We start from the raw sequence: 26,141 nt of genomic DNA on the forward strand, positions 1-26,141 counted from the left end.
TTTATAATGTTATAATGTAATCATATCCTGAAGGCATTAATCAGGGACAATTAAAACTAAAAATATCATGCTACTAAAAAGTTGTATAAATTGCTTTTTTAGTATACTAGTAAAATCATTGACAGCATGCCTTTATGTATGACTACAAACCAACTCAAACTTCGAAAGAGTTTGACACATTTTTTTCATCTTGCCAAATTTTAATCATTTTGTTACTGTACATAACTTGCTTTCTACTCAGTATGATCAGTGTTTTTCATTCAAGTGAAGGAAATAAATAATTCTATAAACTGGAGAAATCTAAAGAATATAATTATAACTATAACACAATTACAAGTACCTGATATTCTTATATCTCAACTACCAATATTTAAAATATTAAGTTTAATATAGTGCTTTGACATAATCCGTCAAATAAAACATACGTGTACTTAGGGACAAGTGGTTCCAACTCTAGATGCCATTTTTTTTTTTTTTTTTTTTCGGTACGCGGGCTTCTCACTGTTGTGGCCTCTCCCGTTGCGGAGCACAGGCCCCAGACGCTCAGGCTCAGCGGCCATGGCTCATGGGCCTAGCTGCTCCACGGCATGTGGGATCTTCCCGGACCAGGGCACAAACCCGTGTCCCCTGCATTGGCAGGCGGACTCTCAACCACTGCGCCACCAGGGAAGCCCAAGATGCCATTTTTAAGATCACTTTTTTTTAGGTCTATACACTGAGGCAGTTGACAGTAAATAAGATGGTGAAAATTTTTCTCAAAAACGATTTTGTGTTTTCTGAAATCTTGATTGAAATTCAATAATAAATTTTTCATGACCTGTTTTCTGTATTAAGTATACATAAAAAAGGCAAAATGCAAAGGATAAAATCTTAAGAATTGAGGCTCTATGTCAAACACTCTAGGGTTTGAGTCCAAGCCTCGAATTTTAGCTTTGTGATCATGGGAAAGTTAGTTCTGTTTTCTAAGCCTCAGTTTTCCCAACAGTAAAATTGAGAAATCAGTCATTTTTCTTAGGAATGCTAATTAATTTAGATAACATATTTTAAGCATATGATGGCCTATCTGAAACATGTTAACCATTAACCATTAAACTTAGCTTTCCTATTTGTAAAGTGAGGTAACAATCCCTTATGATAGAGAACTCTTGAAAGGTTAAAGGAGGTGACATAATAAAAAAATCTACGGCACAGAATAGATGCTTAACAAGTATTAAGCGTTCACTGACAATGCTGTATAAGTGTATAGTGAGCACAAGCTGTACTTCCAGATGCTTATAGTGAGAACAACTCTTAAAAACTACAAGGAGGACCTCAGGGAGTTTTCTAAATTAAGATGGTTTTTGTTTCCCAAAGCTACACTCAGCATATTTTAACATTCATACAGTGTTTAATAGCACTATTAAAATATTTTCTAATATAAACAATATTCTAATTAAATTAAAGCTTTAACAGTAAAAGATCTTAAGAAAAATATCTTAAGAATTACACTTTTCATAATAATTCCTTAAGAATTATGTATCCCAGTCTTATCCCTACAACATGTCTTGCCAAAATAGAAATATTAAGTGTCTGATTTATGTTCTGGCCAGTGTCTAATAAGATATACATTAGTAGCCAAGAGCCAAAACAAGATAAGCTCAGCCTTGCTTTTATTATAAACCAAGGAAAGGTGTGATTTTCCTGTCAAGAATTCACTTCTATTCAGAAGTACATAGACTGAGCACCTGGGATGCTCAATCACTATACTAGATGCTGAGGACACAGACAAGTATTGAGGAAGATCTTTGACCACAAAGAGATTAGAAGGGGAGGGAGTGAATGGAATGCAAGTTATAAGAAAAGTATACTGAAGTCCGCCAGGTTCATGCATGGTAGAGTGAGAGACGATCCAGGAAGTCAAAAGTGTAAATTAATCAGGGTTCTGATGAATGGGTAGAGTCTGAACAGCGATACAGGGAGGAAGAACAACAAAGAAATAGCCTTCTATTTGGAAATTCTAAAACAATACATTTGAACACACTAAGATCTGCAAAAATTACCAGCCTTTAAAGAAGCTCTTTTGGTTATAAATTAGTTTTTCTCCATCTGAGAATGCCCTTATTTCACCTCCATCTTCACTGACAATCCTTTCTTTCAGTATTTCAAAAAGGTGTGCTATCCTTCTGGCTTTTATGGTTTGCCATGAGAAATCTGCTGTTGTTAGAATCACTGTTCCCCTAAAAATAACAGGTTGTTTTTCCATGTCATTTTTTTCTTTGTCTTTAGCTCTCGGTTTTGATTATGATATCTCTGGCTTCAAGTATTTCTTGTTTGCAGTTTACTTGCCTTCTTGAATCTGATGATTTAAATCTTTTGCCAAATTTGAGAAGTCTTCAGTCATATTTCTTCTCCCCTTTTGTTGACTTCTGGAACCCATGACAACTGCTTTGATTTTTCCCACAGATCCCTGAGACGCTGTTCATATTTTTCCCAATCTTCTTTTCTCTGTGGTGTTCATATTAATACTTTCTTCTGATCTATCGTTAACTGACTTTTTCCTCTGTCATCTCTATTCTATTCAGTATATCCAGAGAAATTTTTATTTTGGTTATTCTTTCCTTAATTCTAATATTTACATTTGGGTTTTCTTTATATATTCTATTTATTTGCTGAAACTTTCTATCCTTCCATTCATTTCAGGAATGCCTGCATTTACTAGTTGGAATATCTTTATAATTGATATTTTGGTCTTTGTCAGATAATTCCAAAATCTTTGCCATTTCAGAGTGGGAATCTGTTGAGTGTATTTTCCCATGCAAATTGAGATGTTCTTATGTCTTTACAGAGGGTGTAATTTTGGGTTGTATCCTAGACATTTTGAAGAATATATTAGAATACTCTCAGTCTTACTTAAATCCTACAAAAAATACTGATTCTTTTTTTTAGCATAAAATCAACCTAGTTGGGTTCAGGATGTACGTTCCAAACTTTCAAAGCTTCTATGAGCTTTCAGTTTCATTGTCAAATTTTCACTGTCAATTTTCAAATTGATATTCAGATCGATTCTATGTGTTTGTCACCAAGGGAGCAGTCTGGGACTGAGGTAGCTCAATGGCTTAGTAGCTCATTTCTCAAAGAAATATTAGGGTCATATTCACACATACACAACTTGGAGTTGAGCAAAGGAGTTGATAAACAATTTTACAGGGTTACTTTCCCTAGCTCCTCCCTCTCCATTATCTCTCTGGTACCTTCCATGTCCCTGTGTTTCTCATTTCAGTCCTGCTTCCAGAAAGTTTGGGCTCTAGTTATCTCACTAAGCCGTGTACTTTTTATGACTGTATCTGCTTCTAGGTCTGAGTAATAGGAGGACAGAGACAAAAAGCAATGGGGTTTACCTTGCCCTTTTGGAATAAAAGCTCTGCAGATCAGAGAGGAAGGTTCACCTCAGATTTTTATGACTCCTACTGCTGCCACTGTTGTCCCCACTGCCACTATCACAGGATTGCTTGGCAGACAGGCCAGGAGAGAATGTAGAAACTTTTCTTAAAGGGGGGATTTCCCCTGCTTTCTCTAAGCATTAAGGGACCTTTCTCTTCCTTGATTTAAACTAGAGGTATTCCCTAGAGCTTCTCTATACATGCCCTAATAACCACTTTCAAGTTTGGGCTATGCTGAGTCCAGGAGAGAGAGAGAAAAATAATAAACTCACTGCTGGTTTGGTGGTACTTCAAATTCTTGTCTTCTTCCCAATCTGCATGCTACTGTTTACTTTTTAAAATCCTCAAATAGCTGTTCCATTCTCCCATGTTTAATAGCTGCATTAAATGAAAGAGAAGGGTGGAGTGTGTTTACTCCAGTGTACCTTAAACTAGATAGTACCTTAAAGTGCTAGATAGTACCTTAAACAGATAGTTTCTTCTCTGCAAAAGACAAAAAAAAAAAAAAAAAAAAACCAGTAAAAACCACCATCTTGTAATTTAAAGATAATTACCAATGGAATTTTATTATTTTTACAATGCAAATGAAGCACCTCAATAATCGCAATATTTTCTAGGATCATTACCATTCCAACCACTTAAAGACCAGAACTGGGGAGACTATGGCAAATGCAAAGTGACAACTTTGCTGCATCACTATATTATTTAAGTATTAAAGATGTAAACCTTTGTAATATCTGGAAAAGCACTTTCTTCTGTATAAGTTTATACAGTTTCTGCATTTTTGCCATGTAATAATTGATAATACTCTATATACCATAACAGAAGTGACCTACTAACCATTTGCATTAAAATAACACAGGTTACCTTAATATTACTACATACTAATAACTAAAGAAAAAGAAAAAATGATGTATAAGGTATCAATTTTCTTCAATACTCTTATTGAAGAAAATAAATGATACAGAAAAATTTTTACTGCGATCAAGACAGGATCTTCTGATCATAAAAAGATTATTAAAATTTGATGATAGATGATATGCAGATTTTTAAAAAGTACTAAGACTTCTCACAATAACAGACATGTACCAATACATTAATGCTTGAAAGTCATGATAATCTAACTGTGGAGAGAAAGCTGGCTCAGAATAAAAGGAAGACAAATGGGATTTTTTTTTAAAGTTACTTAGGCAAGAATAACAAAAGAATAGCAAGAAGGAAAAGATTTAAAAGAATGTGTAAACATTTTCATTTAGTCACCATTCTATCCTTAGCATCTAGAACATAATACACTTTGGGGCACAGAGTTGGTGCTCCAAAATATTAGAGAAAATTGAATAAATGAAAAAAATAAAGAGGGAGACAGAGAAGTGGAAGGAAGATCATCTGAAATGAACCAATAAAAATTGAGTAAAAAGGACAAATAAAGAAGCACAGATCATATAATCTTCTAAGTATGTTTCCAGACCTTTCAGATATCAGCATTTAGAACATGATGAGAATTATCATCCTTTTTATATCTGATATATCTGAGACTCAGACCATTATAATGTACCAATAACCAATGCTTTGTGGCTATCTGGATTGAAGAAAAGCAAGGTTGAGAAATATGGTGTGAAACCAGCTTCCAATATATGCAGCAAATTCTCATATGTTGATTTCTAGTAAGTTTAATTATTATTACTGGGGGATTAAATAATTAAATGACTAAGTTACCAAAATAATAGTTATAGCTTAAGATTTCTGAAATATGTATTTTTTAATGTATAATTTGTAATTCCAACTAACATGTAAAACTATGTCTCAAACGTGTTCATTAATAATAGAGTGACGATACAGCTATTTTGCCTGGGGCATCTGTTTTATGCTTTTGTCCAAGCATAATTACTGATGATGCCCCCTTTAACTTTTCAAAGTGTCTTAGTGTGAATTATTACCAATAGATGAAATTACAGGCCTTTATATTGCAAAGCTAGAGTCATGCCCCGGCCCAGTCTGACTGCCTTGGGTTTTTTAATTTTCTTTGCTGGAGTCCCGAAGATTGGTGCATTTTCTTATATTCCAAGCTGGTACCACCCAATTTACCTCCTTTGACGCCAGTTTTCCCCACCCCTTTTTTCCTGCTCCACAGGGCAAGTGTTCAGATCCATATCATATTAGTGTGCTTTTGTTCATTACTAATGAGACAAGGGAAAAGAAATATTACATGTGGAGAACTTGCAAAGATTATAGGAATGTGGTAAATCCTTACAAAATCCTCTTGAAATCCTATCACTTTTCTACTATCCCATTGGGTATGATAAGTGAAAATCTCTTTGAATCTCTCCCTTAACTTCTATCCTTTAACAAACATTTTCTTGTTTCTTATTCTGCTTTCCCAGAGGGCCATAAAGTGTACTTTCATCTAAGATGCCTCATTTTCTTTCAGTTTATAAATCCCCAATTGATGTATAATAATATGCATCCTTTAGTCTGCATGCATTAGTTTCCTATTGCTGCATAACAAATTACTTAAGTAATGCAGTGACTGAAAGTAACCCCCATTTATTATTGCACAGTTCTACAGGTCAGAAGTCTGGGACGGCTTAACTCTACTGAGGGTCTCACAAGGCCAAAATCAAGATGTCATCTAGGCTGGACTCTTACCTAAAGGCTCTGGGGAAGTACTGGCTTCCAAACGCATTGAGGTTGCTGGCACAATTCAGTTCCTTGCCTCTGTTTTTTGAAGGGAGACTGGTAAGGTTAGATCTCCATATCTCAAGTTTAACTGAGGGACTGTAATTACATCTGCAAAATCCCTTCCAGCAGAGCAGTACCTAGATTAGTGATTGAGTGAATAACCAGGGTACGGGAATCTTACGAGTGTCATCTTTAGTATTCTGTGTACCACACTGAATATATTCCATTTGCATTTCTGAGAACATCTACATTAAAAACTGAGCAGCACTTCATAAAAACCTATCTCACACAAATATGATGACTTGTGGGTACCCAAACCTGGCACTCGTTTATATAAAATTATTTACATTTAATGCTGATGCATTCTTTAAGATATTTGATAATCTCTAAATTATATGTCCCACTAGACTGAATGGGCAAGAACCCCCAATATCATCCCTAATAAATGTATCTGAACTCCCCTTGAAGACTTAACTACAGTACCAATTCATTTAGAAAGACTTGTATAATAAAGGTTAACTTCATTGTTTGCCTAGCCCAAAGAATTACAAGTTTCAAAATATTGAATATTAAACTAATATGATTTTTTTGGTAGAAAAAATATAGCTCTAACCAAAAGGGTATTAAAGTAGAGAGATGATCTCAGTAATTTCTTTAAGTATTTTCAGTCTCTGAAATTCTCTGTTCTTTAGGTACCACAATGCAAGAGAAAATGCCATGACTGCTGTTTAATGAAAATTAAGCTACTTGACAGAAATTGGCTTGACCTCTTCTCCCTATCCAATAAAAATGGTTACTTCTGCTAAAATGTGGTTTGGAGAACATACTGGTGTTTGGAAAGGGAAGTGTCTGGAGATTCTCACATGTACAGTGTTAACATAAAAGGGTTATTTAAGTATGTTTTAGTCTCTGAACATATTTCTTATTTGGCAGTTGCTTCATAGGTGGCCTGTATGTCTGTTTGACAATTTGCATGTACAGAAAATCAGAATTATTCAGAAGTGCACAGAAGAATAAACCATCATCCCAACCTGATGAAAGACAGAAGGCTTATTAATAATAATGAAGCAATAGAACGTAGGGAGAGTTAAAGCATCTCTGAATTGGAAATCTGGTGGTAAAGAATGCACAGCTTCTCCTATCAACATGTATTAAAAAATATTCATAGCTGGAAACACATACTGATCCAACACGTACCTTTGCCAGCTCTAAGTAGCTACCAATTTTCTATACTATAAAGTCCTTAAAAGGTTTCATGAAACACAGACACATGTGAACAACGACTATCACCACTGATTATCAATCACTGCCAGGTTACGGCAGAATTTCACAGAGTGTTCTGCAGAATCCTGGGCTTCCATAACACCTCTTCAGTGGGTCTCCTAAGATCTTTTCAAGAGACCCACAGAGTCAAAACTGTCAACATTTGCACGGATGGTGCAAAAGCAATGGGAGGTAAAACTGCCTTCACTGTCAGTCATTTTATTTTTCACTGATATTCACTCCCAGGGGAAAATGGCAATTTCACTTTTATATGTCCTAGATGAAGCAGTAATATGTATTAATTTTATTAAATCTCAACTCCTGAGTATATGTATTTTTAATATTTTATGTAACAGAAAGGAAGCATGGATAAAGCATTTCTGCCACAGACTAAAATAACATGTTGTCTCTGAGAAAAGTACTGTGAGATTGTTTGAGTTCTGAGCTGAACTCCTTGTGCTTTTCATTGAACACCACTTTTACTTGAAAGAATGTCTGACAGACAAACAAAGGTTATTCAGATTTGTGAATGTGGTTGACACCCAAAAATGAACAAAGTGAATCTGTCACTCCAAGGAAACCAACTGATGGTAGGTTTTTTTTTTTTTTTTTTTTTTTGCCAATAATAAAATTCAAGCTTTCAACTAAAATTAGAATATTGGGAAACTTTTATCTGCTACTGTACACTTGGAAGCTTCCCAAAACTTCAGGAATTTTTCTGATGAGACAGATGGTGATACTGATGAATATGATTTATATATATATATATTTATTGTATAGTGAAATGTGTCAACATATAGAAGATCTGCCTAATACAGTGAACCCATATTTTCCAACTGACCAATCAATGATTCTCTAAAATGCTATCCATAGTTAAAACATCCACTTAAAGTGTGAGATACACCAACAGATATTAATGTAACGGAGTATAAATGATTACTGATATGCATTCAGATTCTACATTGCTACAATCCACTAACCACTAAGACAATACCACTGAGTTTTAGTATACTTTCAATAAGAATATTCACAATCATCTGAAAATACTCATCCATTTTCCAACTACACATCTTTATGAGGTCAGATTTTCCTCATACATTTAAAGCAAAATAACAAATACCAACACCTTACATGCAGAAGCAGATATAAGATCCCTGTCTTCTAGATATAAAGAGATTTGCAAAAATATAAAACAAATTCATGACTTCTCGCTGTTTTTTGTTTTAACACCAATTCTCCAAATTAGTGCCATGTGTGAGAAGTGGATTTATGTGACCAAGTGTGACTGTAGCATGTATAAAAATATATACAATAATGCTTTAAAAGTTTTTTCTTGGACTTCCACTTCTAGCATACAAATGCTGGAATAAAAATAGCGAAAAATCTTCTTAAATGCAAGGCTCTGTATACCAGTGAGGGCCTAAAGAAAAAGAAAGGAGAAATGCAGAGTTTGGAACTGGCACTAATGTGCTTGGCTGCCTGTGGGCATTTGCCAAACTAAAATCCAAACGTATTCCGCTTTAGCCACCACACCGAGACAAAGACAGCACCTGTCATCCAAATTGGAAAGGAAGATGTAAAACTCTCCTTATTTGCAGATGACATGTTATTAGATATAGAAAATCCTAAAGACTTCATCAAAAAACTATTAGAACTAGTAAATGAATTCAGTAAAGTTGCAGGATACAAAATTAACATACAGAAATCTGTTGTATTTATATATACTAATAGCAAACTATCAGAAAGAGAAATGAAGAAAACAATCTTATTTACAATCTTATCAGAAAGAAGAAAATAACTAGAAGTAAATTTAACCAAGGAGGTGAAAGATCTGTACTCTGAAAACTACAAGACACTGAGGAATGATATTGAAGATGACACAAACAAATGGAAAGATATACTGTGCTCATGGATTGGAAGAACATTATTAAAATGTCCACACTACCCAAAGCAATCTACAGAGTTAATGGAATCCCTATCAAAATGCCCACAGCATTTTTCACAGAAATAGAACAAACAGTCTGAAAATTTATGTGAAACCACAAAAGACCCTGAATAGCCACAGCAATCTTAAGAAAGAAGAACAAAGCTGGACGTATCACACGTCCTGATTTCAAACTATATTACAAAGATACAGTAATTAAAACAGTATGGTACTGGCATAAAAACAGATACATAGATCAATGAAACAGAATAGAGAGCCCAGGTAGATCACATTAAAAGGAGTTCAGACTGACAGTTGATTTCTCAACAGCAACAATGGATACCAGAAGGCAGGTGAACTAGATCTACGATGTCCTGAAACAAAACAAAACAAAACAAAACAACATACCCAGAATATTAGGATTCTATGGTCAGTTAAAATACCTCACAAGAATGAGAATGAAATTAAAACATTTTAAGACTAACAAAACTTTAAAGGCTTGTGACCAGCACATCTTTCCTAAAGGAAATTCTAGTTCTAATACTGTTTCAGTCAGCAACAGAATATGGTCAGAAGAAAGATCTGAGTTGTAAGAAAGAATGAAGAACTAATAAAATTATAAATATGTGAGCAAGTCTAACTAAGCACTGTCTACAGAAAACCATAACAACATCTTGTGAGTTTTAAAAATTAAATGAAATTCTTAAAAATGATAATACCCTACAATCAAGGCAGGGTGTGTGAAGTGTTCTAAGCACCATGTATTCCTGAGAGAGAAGCAAGCTTAACTTTAGACTTTGATAACTTATGTTTGCATGTTTACATTTCTAGGGTAAATGTATCTTCTCAGGCTCACCTTCTGAATTTCTCATCCTCTAACTGAAAATGAAAATGTCAAAATTCCTCAAAGTTTGACGCTTTACACCTTATCACCTCTATGCTCTCCCACAAGGTGATATTTTCCAGTTAAACACGACACATACACACTGTGGTTTCTTCATTCATCAAACACTGATCAATTAATGTACTCTTGATTGATGACTACTAAAGTTCTGTTACATGTCTTTAGTGCACATAGGATTATCTCAGGTATATGCCTAAGAATGGAATTAATGGTCACAGGTTATATATATGCCAGTTTTAGTAGATACTGCCAAAAGTTTTCTAGAGTGGTTATACCAATTTATGTTCCTTCCAGAAGCGTAAAAGTGTTCCACAGATTCACATTCTTTCTGCCACTTGATAATGTCAGACTTTTAATTTTATCAATCTCATTGGTAGAAATCTTTTAATATGAATGTGTATTTCCCTTATTACTAATGAGGTTGATATCTTTTCTTTTTTAAAAAATTCACCCTTGATGTATTCTCTTCTAAAAATGGTGGTTAACTTTTTTTATCCTAGGCGGTTATTGTTCTTGCCCTACATTAGTACCCCCCTTATCCATCAGGGATATGTTCTAGACACATAATGGATGCCTAAAATCACAAATAGTACCAAACCCTATATATATACTATGTTTTTCCCCTATACATATGTACCTATGATAAGGTTTAATTTATAAATTAGGCACTGTAAGACATTAACAATAATAAGAACAACTATAACAATACCCTGTAATAAAACTTATGAACATGTGATCTCTCTCTCTCTCTCAAACATTTTATTGCACAAGTTTAATGCCTTTTCCATCTTAACTAAGCTTTTATTATGCTCTGTGGCCATAACTTTAGCAGTTTGAGGTGCGACAGCAAAACACGTATGAATCTCTTTTTCCTTCTTCACAATTTCATGGCTACAAGACTAGTTCTTACTGGAGATCTTAGCAACCTCAGCACATGATTTCTTTCTGTTCTTATCAAGTCCAGAACTTTCAGCTTTTCACTTAAAGGAAGCACTTAATGGCTTCTCTTTGGCATATCCACATTGGCAGCATCACAACTCTTGTGCTTTGGGGTCAGTTATTAAGTGAAATGAGGGTTACTTGAACACAGGCACCGCAATACTTCAGCAGTCGACCTGATAACCAAGCTGGTTAATAAGTGGCTAACACTGGAAGAAGGAATGATTGAGGTCCCAGGTGGGACAGAACAAGGTGGTGGGAGATTTCATCACGCTACTCAGAATGATGCGCAGTTTGAAACTTCCAAATTGTTTATTTCTGATATTTTCCATTCATTATTTTGGACCTTGGATGACTGAAGTAACTGAAACCGCAGAAAGTGAAACCTCGGATAAGGGGGACACTGTATTTAGCATGTCTATCTGCTTGTTTATTTCTTACTGATTTAGGGAAGTTGGTTTTTTTTTTTTTAATTTATTTTTGGCTGTGTTGGGTCTTTGTAGCTGCGTACGGGCTTTCTCTAGTTGCAGTGAGCGGGGGCTACTCTTTGTTGTGGTGCCTGGGCTTCTCACTGCGGTGGCTTCTCTTGTTGTGGAGCACGGGCTCTATAGTGTGTAGGCTTCAGTAGTTGTGGCGCGCGGGCTCAGTAGTTGTGGCTCGCGGGCTCAGTAGTTGTAGTTCACGGGCTCTAGAGCGCGGGTTCAGTAGTTGTGGTGCACGGGCTTAGTTGCTCCACAGTATGTGGGATCTTCCCGGACCAGGGCTTGAATCCGTGTCCCCTGCGTTGGCAGGTAGACTATTAACAACTGTGCCACCAGGGAAGTCCCAGAGAAGTTGTTTTTATACTCTGGGTTCCAATACTTTGTTGGTTACATGTGTTGCAATTATTATAGAACACTAATTCCAAGATTCACATTATTTCACATTGTGATACATCTTAAAATAATGTCTTACAATTAGAATTCATCATATTTTTTCTTTAGAAAAAAGAAACATAAAATAATGGCATATCTTGAAATTAATGACAATGAAGTCACCTTAAAAAATCCATGAGATATGGTGTCTTCTCCCTGAGAGAAGCTTGGTTTCTTCTTCTACTGTCAATATGATGTCTTATGATAGAACTTTTCAATATAAATACAGTTGAATTCATTAAGCATTTCATTCATGATTAGCATTTTTGTGTCCTTTTTCAGAAATTTGTCTCTATCTCAAAAATATGAAATTATATTTTTATATTTTCTGTTCTAAATTAAAAAAATTTAAACCATATTGAATTCGTTTCAACTTTTTTCCATCTGAATGACTATCTTAATATCATGTTCCTCCTTTTCCAGTGCTCATTTCCCAAATATGTGCAACTGCACTGTCCTATTTATTATAGACCATATCTTGACACCTAATAGGGAAGATTTCCTCTCCATATTCTTCCTTCACTAGTCTCTTGGCAATTCTTAGGCCTATGCTCCTCCATATAACATTTAGAATCAGCCTTTCAATTTTCCTCCATAATTTGTTAGAATTTTTAAAGAAATATTTTGTATCAACAGATTAATTTGAGGGAAATGGATATTTGTATCATCTTTAGTCTTTCAGACTGTAAATACACTTTATCTTTTCATTGAGTCAGGTCTTCTTCACTGAATTTCAAAATAGTTCAATAATTTTCTCCATATGTCTTAGATATTTGTTATTATATTATATATTCCAAATAATTTTATTTTTTGTGTATTTTTAAATATATTTCATAGAATTTTTAAATAAAATGTGTCACTGCCAATTGCTGGCATATAAAATGCAATTGGTTATTCAATATTGATTTGCTATCTAACCACCTAACTCTTCCATTAATTTTAACAATTAACTCTATATTCTCTATTTTTTAAAATGTAGACAATCATAATGTCCACATCATTTTAAGGCCTAAAAGTTCCAATGCACCGTTGAACAGAAATAGTGAAAATAGAGTCCTGTCCTTGTTTCTGATTTCAAAAGGTATGCTTTTAATGCTCCACTATTTAAAAAAATATATTCATATATTTTTTTGTAAATATCTTTAACCTGGTTAATAAAGTTCCTACTTTGTCCTATTTTGCCAAGAGTTTTGAATTGCTCGAAAGATATTTTCTTTATCCATTGTGATGATCATATGGTTTTTATCTTTAATTGGATTACAGAGTTACATTTTAAGATTTTCTAATGTTAAAATACCCCTGTATTTCCAGAATAAATCTCAAATAAAATAACCCTACTTGGTTATTTAAAAAATACATTGTGAGATAATATCTGCTAATATTTGATTTAGAATTCTTTCTTTTATTTCCTGAGTGAGAATGGCTTATTATTTTTCCTTCTTACACTGTCCACTTTAGAATATGGTAAGATATTTATATGGTTTGAATTCACCTTTTTCTATTCTCTAAAATAGCTTGTATAATATTGGAATGATCGGTTTTCTGGAATTTTAGTAGAAATCATCTGTGAAATCATCAGGGTTTTGCATTTTCTTGGAAAGATTTTAATGGACTGATTAGATTTCGTAAATTGTTAGTGGATGATATAGGCTATTTTTTTGTCTAGTCTCTCAGCTAGAAATGGCCAACTATAATTAATCATGTTTGTTAGCATAGCCCCAGTTCATTGCTCCTCATATATATTTATATAACATGATCCAAATTTTAGTGTTTTATCTAATCCCAAAGACTTCACCAGTTCTTAAAACTATTGAGACAGAATTTTTGAACCCACAGTCTAAAGATTTAAGAATACCATGTTTCCTTACTCCTTCTCCGTAAGTTATGGGAGGGAGTAATTAATTATTGGAAAGTATATTGCTTTTCTATGGTTGCTTTTATCAAAAATATCACAAATTTAGTGGCTTAAAACACCCAAACTTGTTATCTTACAATTCTCTACACTAGAAGTTTGACCCAGATCCCACTGGCTAAAATCAATGTATCATGAGGATGTCTGTGCTCCCTCTGAAGGCTCTAGTGGAGAATCTGTTCCCTTGCTTTTTCCATGTTCTAGATATTTCTTCATCTGAGGCTCCCTGACTCCATCCTCAAAACCAATAATGACAAGTTGAATCCTTCTCACATCACATCTCTCTGTGCTTTTCTTCAGTAATCATATCTCTCTCCAACTATGAGCTTTTCTGCCTCCCTCTCCCCCATTTGAGGACGCTTGTGATTACATTGGAAATACCAGACTTCCTAGGATAATCTCCCTATTTTAAAGTCAGTTGACTAGGAGCCTTAGTTCCACTTGCAAACTTCATTTCTCTTTGCTATGTAACCTAACATATTCCCAGGTTCCAGGTCCATTAGGACATGAACATCTTCAGGGACCATTATTCTGCCAGCCACAGAAAGTAAGGCAACTTCACTAGCAATACCAGTAGTAATAGTTGGGACTTGCATCTGGAATTATACTTTACTTCTCTTTCAATTTAAGGATAGCACCATAGTTCGTCCAAACCTAAGATTAAAAAACTTTGACTGAAACTATGACACAATTCTAATAGGCCACTGATTAAAAAAATAATCTCAATTTCAGGTATGTTAAAAGGTGAACACACATATGTTTGAGAATTGATATTTTGCTGATTAAAACATTTAATAGCATTTTTTTCCTCCCAGTATCTATATACTTACCTACTAATCTGCCTAACTAAAACAACAGGAAAGAATGTGCTTGAGGAGGTGGTAAAACAACTTTTACTTTTTACCCTCTAAACAGCTTTTCAAACATAAGCTTAATAAATAAGTATAACTTATCAACTGAAACATTTATTTATAATATTCCATAGCACTGATACAGCCTGGCTCATTTAAAATGCACATATCTTTTGCATCAGTAAACAAGCAAAATATCCTATTGTTTCAAATTTTAAATGCTGGTAAGTAAAAGTTACTTCCAAGCTTATAGTTGCTATTTCTTTATATACTTTAATATACATAATTTTATTCTAAAACTTCATTCAAAGATATTTTTCTCACCTTCAGATTTCTAGTTGTATTGTCCTCGATTAACAAATGCATCATGTTATAAAGGAAAGCTGCCTCTCATTATAGTAAGATCTGAGACAGAGGTTAGCACCATGTGGCATTTACTAACAGTGATGCTGGACAAATGTGCAACTTCTCTGCAGGGAGTAAAAGGATGTGATAGAAACTAGTGCCTACTGAGTGCCAATTAAAAACTCTCACCTTTGTGAGGTTAATAACATAGGCTCTAGTTTAAAGGTGAGCAATTCAAGCTTTCAAGGTGTTAAATAAAGTGCCCACATTCACGTAGGTAATAAATAGCAGAGCACTGATTTAAATCTAGATGTCTGACTTCAAAATTGATGCTCTGTTTTGTTTCAGAGTTTCCTTCATCTGTAAAGCAGTAATAATAACAAAACTAGAGAGTTTCAGAAAATAAATGAGAAAATGCCCATGAAAGTGCTGCTCAAGTTACAATGTGCAGTATAAGTATTACATTGCCTTTAAAATATAGGCATTTCTCTCCATTTACAATTCAAATTAACAACCTAAATTCAAAGCTTTTAACTGTTGTCCTTCCCCTCTCACTACACGTAGGAGAGTAGGGGAAATTTTCATGGTAAAGTAACCATTCAGGCCCATATTATCCAAACTAATAAATACTAAATCCAATTCTTTCCTTTCTCCTTCCTCTATTTCAGTATTTTCACTATAGTATCCAACGTGAAATGGACTGACTTCACATCAGAAATAGATAAAAGAAGAAAGAAGGGACATATGAACTTAAGCATCTGACAAAAAAACAACCCATAATATTACATGAGGAGATTTTAAAATGTGTGTCAATAGATATTCAATTGATTTAAGCTCTAAATCTCTTCTGTTTTGTTATGCTAGAGATTGAGAGCTGTTAAGATGACCAGTAGGCTACACATGCTTATTTAATTTGGAGGACAAATCACAGAGCAGTTTATCAGCACTCTCTTAATAAGAGTGGATATTATTAATATTGCCCCATATTCTTCTTCTCTTATAAAAGAGTATATGAGTATCAGGGAAGATCTATGCCTTAGGCTGCAAGCTACAGAAATGAAAACTTTAAATTGGCTTAAATAATAAGGATATTTATTGGCTTACACACAGAAGCCTAAAGGTTAGACTGGCTCCAAGGTGTGGAGGATGCCGTAATTCAACAATGTCATTGAGGATAAAGGCACCCTGCATCTCTCCATTCTGAACTGTATGAATTCAGATTCATCTGAAGGCTAGTTTCCTTTGTGATTATAGTAATCATGGTTGCATCCTTTCTTGTTTACACGCAGTGGGGACAGACATGACCAAGCTTCAACCATGAAAAATGTTTCTTTCTTCAGCTTCATGAAGCAGACATAGGTTACAGGTCGCATGTCCCAACCATAGCAATGCCATATGCAGACTAGTTTAGGCCTGAGGTTCTGAAACGATCCCTTTGATAGGTCTGGACGAATCATGACCCAACTGTAGAGGAGTATCCTTTTCTACCTGGCATCACGGCTGCACAGTGGTGGATGCATGAGTGATAGGGTGGCAACTGCCATGTCTACTTCACACAAATGTCTTTATAAATCTTACCAATGTATTATGTCTCTAGGCATAAGCGTGGTTCGTGTGAAAAGAAGATTTTTTGTGTGGGGACAGGGATTGGGATAAAGAGACTACTCTTCTGATTTGGTTGTTAGAGGTTTTCATTTAATGTCCCCTAAAGAAATATCTCAGATTTTTACTCTGCTCAAGACTAAATATGAAAAAAGACGCTTGTCTCATATTTGGGATGAGAAAAAGAAATGCCACAAGATACGGAGGGGAAAACTAGGATTTAGTGATGCCAGAGAAGACCTTGAGAATCTAAGCACTCAAAAACACAGAGAGATCTCAGAAAGGGCACTGGACTTTCCACATCCTATGCTATAATATTTAAAGCTAGTTTTTATCAAGCTCTTAATGGACAAGATGAACAGAGCTGGGGACTGATTACACCACTTTGCTACCGAACCATATATATTCTAATTTTACTAATAATTCCAAATATACCAAGCTACCTCATTATTCAAATGTGCTTCAAACCAGAAAATGTTTTACAGCATGAATATGCATGTTATTTTCAATTAGAAGATTTAGCAGATATAAAATATAGTCATAGTCAAAAAGAAATTGGTTCACCTCACATTAGTAACTGTTTTCTTAGTCCACGCATCCATGCTGTAAAGAGGTGGTGAGAGTCCATAATTATGGAAGATATTGCCCGAGTTGCTGATTTCTCTCAGATGCTCTACTAAGGCAAGAAGTTGATCTGTCTATATTAAGAGAAGGCTTTAGGGGCAACATAGTTGTGTAAGTAGAGGAAAAGGTAATTATTTTGAGACAAGCTTTATTGGTAATCAAATGCTTCCATGGTTAGGTTGATTAAAGCTATATATCAAGATTTAATTTCTGAAGATTCAGGCAAGAAGACAACAAAACTGCAGGAAGCAAGTTAGGTAACATCAGGAAGATCATCCCTAAATCAATTCAGCTTTTCCTTAGGTGTCCAGCTCATTTTATTCTTACAGTCCCTTCTAAATGAAACATTCCTTTGATTCCATCATCACCTGCTTCATACTACTATAACTATTTTCCACTTATTATCTCAGATTTAATCATCTGAGGAGGCTGGTGAGAACTTAAGTTAACAGAACTAGTTAGAATTACATTTTTAAGCACCAGTGGTACTTAATTTATTCTGTTTTTGCCACTTTTTTATTGTTCGCCTCACAAGGAATAAATGACACCTCAACGATGGTTAAGTTAAAATACTCACTATATTAATGAACCCCACATGACACATCAAAACCAGATCATGACTCTTAAATGTACCTTACCAATAACCCAATACTAATACCTTATTAAAACTATACAGGGACTTCCCTGGTGGTCCAGAGGTTAAGACTCCACGCCCCCCTCCATGCAGGGGGCGTGGGTTCGATCCCTGGTAGGGGAACTAAGATTCCACATTCCGCGCAGCGCGGCCCAAAAATAAAAAAACAAAAGACACTATACATATATATAGTGTCTTAAGACTAAACATATATATAAATAGTTATATAATTTTATCTATTTACAGTTTTAGCTATCTATCTCTTTAGATAGGTAAATTTATATACATGCATTTATTTTAGCATTAATGTGGCATTTTCTCAAAATTAAGAACTGTGGTTCATGGATCCTACTGGCTATATGGTTACATTTTAGGGATTTTAGATATCCAGGACAAAATATAGAAAATTTGCTACTTTATGTACAGAAAATCCTCATTTGTCAGGCAAATTAGATGGACTTTCTTTCACAGTCTGCAAAGAACTTCAAATGTATAACTCAAAAACAAATCCATTAGCCTGAAAAAGGCCAATCCTACTGAGGTTAACATATTGTGCCTCAGTTTATGAATAATAATGTAATTTTATTGAATCCATGGGTATATTTCTGGGGAAAAAACACAAAAAAGACATCGTGATATTCTTAAAGCATCGTTTAAACTTTTCTCCAATATATAGTACATACATGTCTTCAGGCTCTTTCATTAATAACTGAAGTGGTGACAAACATATAGGTTGAAAATATATATCACTGACATTCTAAAAGTGTTTCATTCAAACTAGCACTTTCAAATAATTTTCTATATTTAAACAAATGATGTGTTCAATTCCCCAGGTATCCTCCAAACTGTAAAAATTTTTATGTACACTTACCAACAGTATCACATGGTTCATCTTTGTGTACACAGAAATCTTTCCTAGAAAGAAAAATAGAAAATATTGTTTCTTCCACAGAGTATGTGACCGACTCATTTTTAATAGTTATAATGAATAATTGAACCATACTCTTTATCTCTAAGAATTTAATAAAACTGAAAATAAGATTAACTAATTTTAATTCTAAGAAAATGTGAGAATTAAATTGTTATGATAATTTTTACCTGATACAATCCTAAAACATTATGTCTTATTTCCTATACAATATTTCATAAAACTTCCATCTTGTTTTGAATTTTGTAGTATTTCATTGTTTTATCACAAGAAAAATATCTGGTGTAGGGACATGATTTTCTGTTTGAAAAATATTGTTAAGATCCCTACTTCACATGACATAAAAATAATTTCCAAATTGAAGATTTAAATGTAAGAAATACAATTTAAAACAACATAACATTTTATATCTTAAGACTAGCAACAGACTGATAATTTTAATAAAGGCATGAGGAAATTAGTATTTTTACATAGGTGGGATATCACCGTGAATAAAATTCTATAATTTTCTCTTTATTTAACTACCATATCTTGGAGAGCATTCCCTAACTAGTTATGAGCTTTAAAGGGAAACTATATGAAAGCAGAACTTTTAATCTACCTTTTACTAGCTTTGTGACCTTAGGGAATTTACTTAACCTTCTTGTGTCTCAGTCACTTCACCTAAAAAATAGAGGTAATAATGATATCTATTTACCACACAGATTTATTGTACAGCTTAGATGATTTAACATGTATAAAACACTTAAAACATAGGTTTTCTGTGTGGTTTGAATGAGTTAACACATACAAAGCATTTAAAACAATGCCAGGCACATAGAAAGCTCTCAAGTCAGTTGTTGATGTTTCTGCTGCTTTTTGTTGTTGCTGTTGCTTCTATTCCTGTGCCATAATTTAAGCAATTTCCTAGTAATGAGCATTTAGGTTCTATAGAATTTTTACTATTACAAACAATACGACAATTTGTGTGTGAAGGAGAAAGGAAAAAACTATTTTTATTCCTCTATTATAGCCATCTGAATGCCATTCCAAAATGAAAAATAACTTTAATTTTTAAAATTTTATTTATTTATGTCTACATTGGGTCTTCTTTGCTGCGCACGGGGTTTCTCTAATTGCGGCGTGTGGTCTTCTCATTGCGGTGGCTTCTCTTGTTGTGAAGCACGGGCTCTAGGCACGCGGGCTTTAGTAGTTGTGGCTCTCAGGCTCAGTAGTTGTGGCTCGTGGGCTCTAGAGTGCAGGCTCAGTAATTGTGGCACATGGGCTTAGCTGCTCCACGGCATGTGGGATCTCCCCAGATCAGGGCTCAAACCCGTGTCCCCTGCATTGGCAGGCGGATTCTTAACCACTGCGCCACCAGGGAAGTCCCAAAAAATAACTTTAAAAATTAAGTGTAACACTCCTTTCAATGTCCCCAGTGACATCTACATTGGTAATTACAATGGTTAGTTTTCAATTCATATCTTGCTTGGCTCATCCAGCAGAATCCACGACTCTATGCATAGTTTTATAAATATTCTGTGCATGTTTAAAATGTATACTCTCTAATAGTTTGGAGCAAAGCTATACATGTTCATTAGATCTAGCTATAACAAGCTCTGATGCATGGTTGCTCAATAGAATGAGAAATTTTGAATTTATTTTTGCATCTGCTACTAAGGAAGAGCTCTTAAAATTCCATTGTTATAAATTTGATGATGTTTCCCTGTGATTCTACTAATTTTTGCTGTTTATGTTGAAGCTCTCTCTAAATTTTTATTATTTATTTTGAATTATTGTTTTTATTACTGTGTAAAACCCTACTCATCCCTTTTAATGTTTTCTGTGTTAAAGTCTATTTTATCTGACATTAACATATATTAATATATTAGTAAAACATTAATATTTGCTTGGCATATATTTTCCTTTGTTTTACTTTCACCTTCATTTCCCCTAATTCTCTTATAAATAGCACATGACTAAAATTGTAAAACCTGATTATATACTATCTCTATAAGTGAATTTAATATTTCTAATTAACATATTTGGATTTCTCTATTTTTTGTGATTGTTATTTACCAAGTTATACCTTTGTCCTTTTCTTCTGTTTTTGTCTTTGTTCATATGCAGTTTTATTTTGCACATTTTTCTGCTACTGTTTTGAAAAATAACATTAGATTGTGTTTGATCTACAGTTACTTCTACATTTTAAAGTACACTGTACTAGTTTTCTATTGCTGTTATAACAACTTTGACAAATTTAGCAGTTTAACATATCTTACAGTCTCCAAATCAGAAGTCTGAAATGGAACTTGCTGGGCTAAAACCAAGGTATAAGCATGATTCTGTTCCTTCTGGAGGTTCTAGGTCAGAATCTGTTTCCTTGCCTTTTCCAGCTTCTAGAGGCTGCCTGGATTTCTTGACTCATAGTCCCCTTCCATCTTCAAAGCTGACAACTGTATCACTTTGACCTTTACTTTCATCACCACATCTCTTTCTCTGACTCTCTTGCCTCCTTCTTTCCCCACACCCTGTGATTACATTAGGATCCCCTAGATAATTCCAGATAATCTCCCAATCTCAATAATCCTTAACAAAATCACACCTGCAAGGTCCCTTTTGCTGTACAAGAAAACAGTCACAGGTTTTGTAGATTAGAGCATGGACATTATTCTGTGTACCATATTCACTTGAGATGCTTCAAGTTAAAAAGTATCTCTGGTCTCTTCTTGAAAAAGGTAAGGATATCAAACACTTTTAAACCAATCTCTTCCTTCAATCTTTCATGTTATTTTTATCTGACACTATAGAGGCATACCTCATTTTACTGTGCTTTGTTTTATTGTGCTTAGTAGATACTGCATTTTTTGCAAATTGAAGGTTTGTGGCAACTCTGCATTGTGCAAGTCTGTTGGCGCCATTTCTTCCAATAGCACTTACTCAATTCATGTCTCTGTGTCACATTCTGGTAATTCTCACAATACTTCAAGCTTTTTTATTATCATTATATTTGTTATGGTCATCTGTGATAAATGATCTTTGATGTTACTACTATGACTCAGTGAAGGCCCAGAGGATGGTTAGCATTTTTAGCAATAAAGTATTTTTAAATTAAGGTATGTAAAATTTTTTAGACATAATGATCTTGCACATTTAATAGACTATAGTATATTGTAAACATAACTTTTATGTGCACTGGGAAGCCAAAAAATTCATGTGACTCGCTTTATTGCAGTGGTCTGGAACCAAACCTACAATATCTCCAAGGCATTCCTGTAATTCCATCTCAGTTTTTAAAATCTCAAGTTAGACAGTTTTTTCTAAACCATTAGTGCTCATTTAGATTTGCCTATATATTTGGCAATTTCTTTTCTCAGTAATCTCTGTATCATTACTTTCTAGAGAGATTGATATTCTTTAAGTACATCCTTCAGTATCTCCTTCAGTGAGAACCTATGAATACTAAACTGTCCCAGACACTGTTTCCTTAATTCTCATTAGTTTGCATTCATTCATAATGGAACAGTAGCTGACCGTAGAATTGTAGGTTGACTTTATCAGCCCTCAGCACATTGAAGATATTATTTCATTTTATTCTAGCATTTATAAAAATAGAAGTCTGCAATCACCTTGCTCTTCTTTCATTGATTTGGTTTCTGATTAGTTTTTTATTGTATATAATTGACATGTAACATTGTTTCTGATTAATGTTAAGATTTATTTTTGTCTTTGTAGTTCTGCAGTCCCACTAAGATGTGTCTAGGTCCTGAGTTTTTTATTTATCTTCTTTGGTACTTGGTATGTCTTTCAATTTGAAGATCCACAAACATACAAACATTCTAACCATTATCTATTTATCTAATTCCTCTCACATTCTCTCTACTCTCTTCTCCTAGAACTCCTTTAGGTACATGTTTGCTCTTCTCATTCTGATGTCAATAACTCTCAGGCACTCTTTTGTATTTCCATCTCTTAACCACTTTAGGCAGCTTCTGGGAGAATCCTTCAGATCTATCATCCAATCCATTAGTGCTCTCTTCAGCTGCATCTACTCTGCTCTTCAACTCTGAAATTGAGATATTTAAGTACATTTTTTATATGTTTTATTGTCCTCAATTTTCAAATCATCTCTTTTTTCCAAAACACCTTTCTCTCACATTTTGAAATGTGTGTGTTTTTAATCATGTGAACATGTTTTTTTTTTTTATAATCTCTGTCAGTCTTTTAAAATATTCTTTTTCATGCTTCTTGGCTCTTACAGTGGGATATGTTGTCACTCTGTGTTTTGGAATCCTATTGTGAACTCATTTAGTTGTACTTTATTTGTGGTTGCCTTGTGAGGTCAGAGTTGAAAGAGGGCCCTTTCACAGCAGTTTTGCATATGTTTTCACTAAGTGCTTCAATGTTGGATCACATTCATGGTAATGAATACCGAAAAGAGCCATTTTCTCCTAACATGGGTTCATGGATGAGATAGAAAGAATGCTTCCTGTTGACAACCTGTGCTTGTTTGCAAAGCTTTTATATCAGATCCAACTTTTATTAAGGGTGTAGGCACCCAAGGGTTCTGGCTGTTTACAATCATTTCAGTTCTCACTTTGCAAAGCCACAATGTTTTTTCTTTATGTGGGAGATAAACCCAAGAACCCAGAATTTTAAGTCCAACAAACTCCTACCAGGACAACTATCACATTACCTCAGAAGCTTACTGAATTTTTTTTTTTACCAGAGCCCTCTTGTTTTTGGCTCATCTATGCATGTAAAAGGACTTTTATTATATTTTTTCTACAATTCCTAGATGTCAATGATGGGAACATTTTCTGATTATCTAGTCAGCTAGATTATCACATAATTAAAAGAAGAGAACACAATCTGTGACCTACCATATAGTAATTAAGCATACTGAAACATATTTATTGTTAATATTAGATCTTAATATACATAGGCCTTATTCTATTATTACATTTTATATGATGCAGCTACTTTTACCAAACTCTTTAAAAGACTGAACTCCCTCAGTAAGATGTTCACATTTACCTCAATTGATAAAGTACTTTTTCAAAGATATCTTTCTACAAATAGGGATTACATTAGTTATAAATTATTGTAAAAATCAGTGATTGGTACAATATTGTCATATTTCTTCCATAAGGTTGGATATGGAAAAAAATGTGTGGTTAGCCAAGAGCATGAATGAACTAGGGAGTGAAGTAATTTAACATCAATAATTAATTACTATAATTTTTTACTATTTCTTCAGGCAAATTTCTGACAAAGATGATTTCTAAGAAACAGATATAGAAATCAACTCTTGATTACTAGAGTAAAGGGAAGAATGGTAAAGTCCAGATAAAGATGATAAAAATAACCTTAAATAATATGTTTTTAACACAAGGGATGAAATGGATTTATTATAAACTTAATTCATTTAAATCACACCCAACAGTTAGGAATACATTTACCATTCTGCAGTTAAAAATAACAAAACAATACAAGTATGAGAGTTTATCACATGAATTGCTTCATAAATAATTACTTGAAGATTTATTATTCCTTTAGGTCTCTTAGCTAAGAATGCTTCTCCAGTATTTCACTAGGACTCAAGAAAGACAGAAACTCAGGCTCCTTTGTACATTATCCCTTCTCCCCTCCTTTCCTCACTTAACTCCACCTGTAAATATTTGGATTTGGTCTGTTGTAGTGGCCATGCTTTCTCCTGCCTCTCCTTTTATAATACATGTCAGAGATATCTTTGTTCTAGAGAAAGCCTACTGCAGAGACCTCTCATCTGAGTGCAAGGAAGAGAGTCATCACCCAAAATGCAATATATACAATGTAGTGTTACATTCTGCTGTCTACAGATTACTGTGTATTTCTAAACAAGATAAACAGTATATGTTTCCAGTAATCTGTAAAAATTTTAATGTTTTTCTCAAATATGCTGTTATTTTTTATTCTGGTAAATCTATAAACTAGTTAATCCATCTTGGATAATTGAAAATTGGGGCTATTATCACTTGATACATTAATCTTCACTCTATAAAATATTTTCTTTTATATACAGAAGGTATATAATCCTATCAATGTCGCTTGCATATGCCTTAAAAAATCTACTGTCCCAACTGAATGAAAGTAAATAGCAAAGAAAAAACGTTTAATAGAATCAAATAACCAGATTACCCATCAGCACTGAAGGGTCTTAAAATTTATGCCTTTTTGGTAAAAAGTATCTTTCTGAAAATACATACAAAAATTAGAAGAACAACTCGAGAAAAATGAGGGAAGATGCACTCAAATTTTATCCCATGAATGTAACCACTCAAGCTACCCTATCTTAAACTTCTAAGTGAAACTAGTGGATGGCATTGCCTTCAATATTCAAGATACAAAACTGAAAACCTTAAGAATCTGGGTAAAACAGATGCTCTTAATTAATCTTGTTCCCAGGATTATAATCAAAGTTTTTTTTTAAAAAAAGCTGAGTGATTCTTTGACAACCACTGCAGTAGGTTACCCTAACTATTGCCAACCCCCAGCATCTTTCCACTGGGAAACCTCCTTCAAATATATCATATTTTCTGGTCACTGACTTCTAATCACAGAAATTGCACATATACACTCCCTTCAATGCAAACACACATTTTCAGAGGATCTAAAGTAGACAGTATAGTAAGAGAATGTGAATGGCCCTGGATCATACAAACGCAGGGGTAGAGATTTCTATTGTTTTCTCCTTCACTGTTTTTCTTGATGCTTGGTTCTTTAGTTCTTCCTTTGATTCTGAATACTACACAGAATCTTTTCCACTTATCAAAAAAATCCAGAAAGAACCACTTCTTGTGCTCAGTGTCGGTCTCTGTGGCTCAAAACCAATACCAAATGATAATGGAAAATATACCTCCTGGTCGTGCAACATATTCAGAGTCTGAATATAATTATAGATAAAGAGGAATGGAAAAGGTCTTCTGACACTTTTGAAACAAGTAAAAGACCAGCTATATTTAGTCTTTCTCTGCATCAGATGATCTGGAAATCAAATTTATTACAAGGACACCAAGCCTAGTTGTATAGGTTGTATACTGCTTAATTCTAATGGTACATTTACATACATAACAATGTAAATGTCTCCCTCTACTGTTGTGTAGTGTGCAAACTATACAATAGGATTCATTATGGGCTTCTTGCATGCCAAGCACTGGATAAGAGGAATATAAAGATAAATAA

At 34.1% G+C, this 26,141-nt stretch overlaps 1 protein-coding gene across 1 annotated transcript in view; it reads right to left on the reverse strand.

Annotated features, from left to right (window-relative positions):
* ADAMTS19 (ADAM metallopeptidase with thrombospondin type 1 motif 19) overlaps positions 1-26,141 on the reverse strand; it is a gene marked incomplete at both ends in the record, with an annotated part of 288,810 nt that overhangs the window by 179,671 nt on the left and 82,998 nt on the right. Inside the window, one exon of the mRNA XM_079701794.1 lies at positions 18,882-18,925. Coding sequence (XP_079557920.1) covers positions 18,882-18,925 — 44 coding nt within the window. The remainder of the gene's footprint in view (positions 1-18,881; positions 18,926-26,141) is intronic.

Source organism: Hyperoodon ampullatus (assembly GCF_949752795.1).
Source record: "Hyperoodon ampullatus genome assembly, chromosome: 4".
Lineage (NCBI taxonomy): Eukaryota > Metazoa > Chordata > Mammalia > Artiodactyla > Ziphiidae > Hyperoodon > Hyperoodon ampullatus.